Raw genomic sequence first — 6,109 nt, forward strand, 5'->3', positions numbered from 1 at the left:
AAGTGACACCATAGCCACATGTCAGTAGGAGCTGCCGAGGGCTCCCGAACAGTGACATGCATTTTTGTGTATCAACAGGTGGATCTACCCAAAGAAACTATCTTACAGTTTTTATCATTAGAGGTAAGCAAGATGAACTCTTCTGCACTGTGGCCTTGGTTATTTTTCAAGTAGTTCCAGGAATTTAGTAGCATTGTTCCTTTTATGTGGCGTATGTTACTTAATCAATTTTAAGGCAATCATAGTTTTCTAATGACTTTCTCTTAAATTTTGGAGATGATTTTATTAACAAACACCTAATGTTTTTATTGTGTGTCAGGCTCTGACGGGCCTTGTTCTAAGTATTTTACAAATAGTAACTAACTCATTTAATTCTAACAACCCCAAGAGGCAGGTACTATTATTATCTTCATTTTACAGAGAATGGAAAAAAAACATAAATATTTTACTAAAGGTCACCCACCTAGTAAGCAGCAGGGTCAGGATTCAAACCTGGGCAGACCAGTAGAATCTATGTTCTGAACCACCACTATACTATGCTGCCTCAAACAAATCTTCCTTCCAACTAGGGAAGCTCATTTGTAGAACTAGAACTGTATGAAAGATCTTTTTGTAAAAATTAATTTAGGTCCTATTTTTAATATACTTTTTTAAACAGGTATGTACCCTTACTATCAAACAGCCAAATAACAATTTTTAAAATTCGAATAGTTACGAATGCTTAACTATAATCATAGCTACAGGTGACTTTTACAACATGTTGTTTCAAAGAATACTTTTTGTCTCTCCAGAGTGTTTAGTCAAATTAAATTAGATGAAAAATGAACTCTGTCCCAGAACTAACATTTCATACATTTTCTGTTGTCTTGAAAATAAGTATACACCACTATCCTGGCAATTTACTGCTTTATGATCCACTCAAACAGATGCACATCAGAGGCGGTATCTCCATCTTACGCAAAGTAAACAGTAGGCAGAAATACCTGGTCTGAAGTCACATTAACTGGGCAGCCGCATCGTTAATCAGGATGTAATGATGGTCTTGTAAAGAAAATTGACACTTCAGAGGAGGAACCCCAGCAGTCCCCACCAGTTCTGTCTGTCACTGATTTCTTCAGTGTATTTAAGGGAGGAAATGGCATCCATACTTCATTAGTGACCCAAAAAAAGCCAGTTGCTAAACCCTAGTACCTATTATTAAGTCTTATCTATTTCCTCCTAGTGGGATGCTGATGAACAGGCATTTAACACAACTGTGAAGCAGCTGCTGTCACGCCTGCCAAAGCAGAGATACCTCAAATTAGTCTGTGATGAGATTTATAACATCAAAGTAGAAAAAAAGTAAGTTATCACTTACGCATTGCAGGTTTCAGTGTGGTTTAAAACATAAGGAGGGGTTTTTAAATGACACGTTTTATAGTTTGGTGAGGTTCGATGGCTGATCAACTATCATGTTAGAACTGCAACTAGTAACCAATCAGTCTTGCTTAGGACTGAGTCACAGTCACAATCTTGCCAGTAACAAAACACAGCGGGTCCTGGAAGTAGTTATCACAATTATAATTGTAATCACACAAGTAACTACTATAAATAGATTTAAATGAAAGAAAACAGCTGACTTGCTTTCTGTCCTGTCAGAATACCAGTTGTTCCTATTATCTGCTTTAGAGGCAACAACCTGGGAGGCAAATGGTGGTCTCTTTATATAGGGCCTTATACTGCAGACCCTTGCCAGTCACAGCTTCTATAAAACAATTTTTCAGTGACTAGCCTTTCATCTCCTTTTTGGTGAAACAAAACTCCTGTTAAGTGTTCTAAGGATTTTTTATTAACTCTGTTATTTACCCATTATACTGATCCTGTCTTTTCCCTTCTTTTGCAGAGTGTCTGTGCTATTCCTGTACAGCTACAGAGACGACTACTACAGAATCTTGTTTTAATTCTAATGAACGGTTATTACATTGTTCAGATGGGAGCTGATACTATAAAATATACATTCATTGTCATTTTAACTACATTCTAAGCAACAGTCCTGCAATACTGAGCTTTGTAAATTTTTCATGTGTAACATTATGAATTTATCTTTTTGAATATAATAAATACTTTGATACCTGTTTTTTCATTGCATATCTGTTAACACTAAAGTTTTTGCAGAGCTCGAACACACAAAAACAGTGCTCTCTTAGTCCTAATGACAAAGCACATGAAAATGTCCAAATGAAGGGCATACAGAAATTAAATATTAACCTGGAATATTCTTGATGATTTTGTAATGTGTTTATCCTAAGGTGGTTAAGCAAATTTATTTATCTATGAGAACTCACTCAAATTTGCTAAAGGAACTATGATGATGAAATTATACAGCCAAATGGGAAGAATACCCTAAAGATAGTACAACTTTACAAAATCGTCAGGTTTTAATTCTAGTAACCTAGAAGATAGATAGGGCTAAAGCCTACTCATAATCTTATCTTTCCAGAATCAGTAGTTACTGCCAGAAACTATTAATATGAGATAGGACAAGAAAGGATGGATGATCAGTGCTATTCAATACAGGTTTAATGATAAATTGCTCTTCACACAGATGGCTACAGAGACTTTACAATCCAGGAATGTACAATCATGCAACACAGAGCAATTAGCCAGTTCTAAAATAAACTGGCTTCTTACAACTACCATGTAAACATTTCAGCCCTTCTTCTATCCAAAATGATCCTAATCTCACATTAAAACAGTTATTGTAGGGAACCAGAGCCCTAGCTTTGTGGCCAAAAGTAAAAACCAAAGAAAAAAGAACGAATGAGCAGTTAGCTGGTGAAAGCAGAGACCTGGTACCCCTCACTGTGCTGCTTTGCTCTTCTTATTCTTGCTCTTTTTGTCCCTCTTCTTCAGCCCATCCATGTTTGCTCTCAGTAGGTTTGAATAAGCCTAGAAGACACAAGAGAAGGACCTGAGTGGGAAGAGGAGCAACTGCCCCATTTCCACGATTGAGGACAGCCAGAATCAGAAAGCCTACCTGACAGTACCATGGAACACATGTATCTGAAGGAAAGTGGTATAAGAGAACTCTCACATTATAGTAGCTCTGGTAACACTTGCCCTCAGTGAGTTGCACATTTTTTACTATTTCAACAAAAAGGGAAAACTGGGCACATTCTTGTTCAACTATACTCTAGACACCATATCTGAAGCTGATGACAAAACCTAGCTTAAAAAACAGAAAAAGAAGGTAAGATCAGTGTTCAAAGTAAAATTCATAGCCTGGCAGCTTTTACTCATAAACTATTAGTAAAACATCACAGGAGAACAGTGAACCTAGATAGGTCTTAACTAGGTATTCAAAATTACGCTGTCTTGCCCTAAAAAGGGGACATAGGGAACACCAGAAACTCACCATCTGAAACTTATTCACTTCTTTGGAGCTCACCTGGAAAAGGGGGGAAAAAAAAGTCACCCCTCTTATCTATATAAGAATTCTCTGCCTCACCCCACATACTAACTCAAAAGCCTCAAGACACTATTCTTATTGTTTATATTTCTTCCCAACTTTGGGGATCATACTACACAAGAGGCTATTTTTCTACTCCACTTTCTTCTGTACTTACTTTCTACACAAGAACTGCACCAAGCTGGGAACAAGGCAGAAGTGGGCTCCTACAGAAGCTATGCTTCTCACCTCTTTTGAAATCTCTTAGACACATGGCATTTTTCTCTTGAGATGCCAAAGGACTTAGTATTAATCTTTTGTACAAAATACATTTAAACTGCTCCCTCCCCATCTTATTTTAAACACCTCCCATTCATTCAGGCCTATTTAAGCAAAATGCAAGCTACCACAAGACATTCTACTTGTAAAGATTCATTAGGTTTTCACATTCATACCAACTTTATTTTTTAAAGACCACATTAAGCTTGCCTTACTGTAAAAGTCCTCTCAAGATAGTTGATAAGTCTCCCTTTACCAGTTAATTATGGCCTGCATTCTCATGAACATCCTATAGGATGTGATAAGAGGGCAACCTGGTTCTGTCCCAGCAAAAGAAAGTACTCATGTGGACTCCAGGAGTATCACTTTGCCATATTCAACCCCCACCTTGAAACACTAGGGCACTTGACTAAATGGTTCTCAAGAACCAATCCTAACACACAGCTACACGCTTGGTGAACCACAGAGATAAGGGAATAATCAGCTTTAAAGTAAATGCATCATCTGGTACCAAGAAACTGCTCATTGAAGGCCCAGCACACTTATATAGGATACAGAATCAAATATTTCTGCCAACTTATCCTTACAGTACTACTATGAGTGAGAACTGCTATGCTCATTTTATATCCACAAAAATTTCAGCAGAATAGCAAGTATTTGACTTCTACCTTCATTTTAACTTTGCTCGTTAGTTTTCTATTAAAGTAATAAAAGAAGGCCTGGATCCCCAAACAGCTGGGGAGCTACACACTCACTAGCTTTTATTTAAAACACAAACAAACCTGGTTCACATAAGCCCCATTCTCGGTTAAGTTCAAGTCTTCAAACTCCAAAATTGTAGTATTAGGAATCCAACTCACCACAGTGCTGATCTTCTTTTTCCCATCGGTAGCTCTTAACAGACACTTGTTGTCTGAGGGCTCAAAGCCCTCCACAGAACCTTTCCTTGGAATGGGTTTAGTTCGACCATCATCTGCATGAAAAATACACCCTAGTGAACACAGCCCCAATCGTTGTTAACAGGTAGACAAGTTAACAAGCAGAGAAGGCATACGAAGAGGCTGCCTAATCCACCTCCACAGCCCTAGCTCGGTCACCGACGGCTTGGCAAGACCTTGGGCAACTACTTGCTACTTCCACGACGGGAACATTGTAATATCAAAGCCTTTTACGTCTCACTAATCGTGGCAGGGTTTGGGATCGCTGACAAAAATTAGAGTCCTGACATGTTTGGGGCCCACGGTACCCAGAACCGCTCACTCAGGTGGCTAAGTGCTGGGGGCCACAAGAGCCACAGTCCCTAATACTCTCCGGTCCCTCAGCCTTGCATGCACGCGGTACAAGGTGGAGGAGGGTCAAGGCAGGCGGGGAGACATGGCAGACGCCTCCGCCCGTTGACTGTCAGCCACCGGGCACCCGGGCAGCGGCGTCGCTCGGCCTCCGACAGGTGCTTACACTTCTTCAGGGTGATGAACACGCTGCCCGACAACCGGCACTTCTGGAAAAGCCTGGTCAGCTCCGTCAGGAACTGGAACACACAAACCCGGCCCCGTTAGACAGCCCCAAAAGCTTGCCCCGCCGCGTCAAGTCCCAGTACCTCTCGCAGAAGGAGACAGAGGTGTCGCGCTAAGCCCCGAACTGCATCCGTCCCTCGACTGTCCAGCTCCAGTGTTACCTGCTCGCTCTCCAGCAGGACCATCCCGGGGCCGCGGGCTCCACTCCGCCGGCGTACGTCCCAGGCAGCTGGAGCCGGAAGTTCGCCCAGGCTGGGAGGAACTTCCGCTGTTAGGTTTCAACTCTTCCCGCAATCCCTGCCTCCGCCCTCGCCTCCGGCCCCGCCTGCGCCTGCGCCCTGGGACGTCCCTCCTGCCCCGTGGAGGACACACCCCCAGCGCCCTTGGGCCGGTGGGTCAGTAATCCTGTCTCCACAATCGGTGTGAGGAATGAGAGAGCACCGAAGAAAGATTTCATAAAAACTTATAGTTGTGTATATTCAGCTGTGTGTTGAACGGCAAGTTACCAAACAGTAAGTTTCTTCAACCTGTGATAATGTATCCACTTCACAGTGTGATAGTGAAGAGTAAATAAATATTTTGAACACATACAACAGTGCCTGGCACATGGAAAGTGCCCGGTTAGCGTTGGCCATTGTTTTTTTCATTATCGTTGTCATAATTTCCCATGGCGGGCCTCTCAGCTTTCCCATCTCTAACCAGGCTGGGTAGCCCTGAAAGCTGACCCCTGCTCTAGCAAGAGGAACTGAAACCCGGTCTCAGTTTCACCTTTGGATTCAGTCAAGAGACTTGTGCAGGAGGTCCTACTCTTACCAGGAGCCAGCTAGGCCCTGTGTAAGGGTTGAGCATTCAATCATACAAGGGTTTTTACTGAGGGCCTCAGCCTGTG

General features: G+C 41.8%; 2 protein-coding genes across 7 annotated transcripts in view; one reads left to right on the forward strand and one right to left on the reverse strand.

Moving 5' to 3' along the window:
• EIF2AK4 (eukaryotic translation initiation factor 2 alpha kinase 4) overlaps window positions 1–2,116 on the forward strand; it is an 88,354-nt gene extending 86,238 nt beyond the window's left edge. For 4 of the 6 annotated variants that reach the window (XR_005061440.2, XM_037018775.2, XM_037018777.2 and 1 more), the window contains 3 exons: window positions 79–123; window positions 1,223–1,341; window positions 1,883–2,116. Coding sequence is in view for 3 of the 6 variants with exons in the window: in XM_037018775.2 (XP_036874670.2) it covers window positions 79–123; window positions 1,223–1,341; window positions 1,883–1,940 (222 nt within the window). In the remaining 3 variants the exon portion in view is untranslated. Of the gene's footprint in view, window positions 1–78; window positions 124–1,222; window positions 1,342–1,882 lie in introns of those variants that run through there. The other 2 variants (XR_005061439.2, XR_005061443.2) reach the window with 2 other exon arrangements.
• Window positions 2,117–2,541: 425 nt separating this feature from the next.
• SRP14 (signal recognition particle 14) lies at window positions 2,542–5,537 on the reverse strand. The gene is made up of 5 exons (XM_017667717.2): window positions 5,382–5,537; window positions 5,162–5,234; window positions 4,567–4,679; window positions 3,395–3,427; window positions 2,542–2,928 (listed from the first exon to the last, which is right to left on the reverse strand). Exons 1-5 carry the CDS (start codon window positions 5,403–5,405, stop codon window positions 2,839–2,841), a joined length of 333 nt encoding a protein of 110 aa, XP_017523206.1. The 5' UTR covers window positions 5,406–5,537; the 3' UTR covers window positions 2,542–2,838.
• Between the last annotated feature and the right edge of the window lie 572 nt (window positions 5,538–6,109).

Source organism: Manis javanica, chromosome 8 (assembly GCF_040802235.1).
Source record: "Manis javanica isolate MJ-LG chromosome 8, MJ_LKY, whole genome shotgun sequence".
In the NCBI taxonomy this organism is placed as follows: Eukaryota; Metazoa; Chordata; class Mammalia; order Pholidota; family Manidae; genus Manis; species Manis javanica.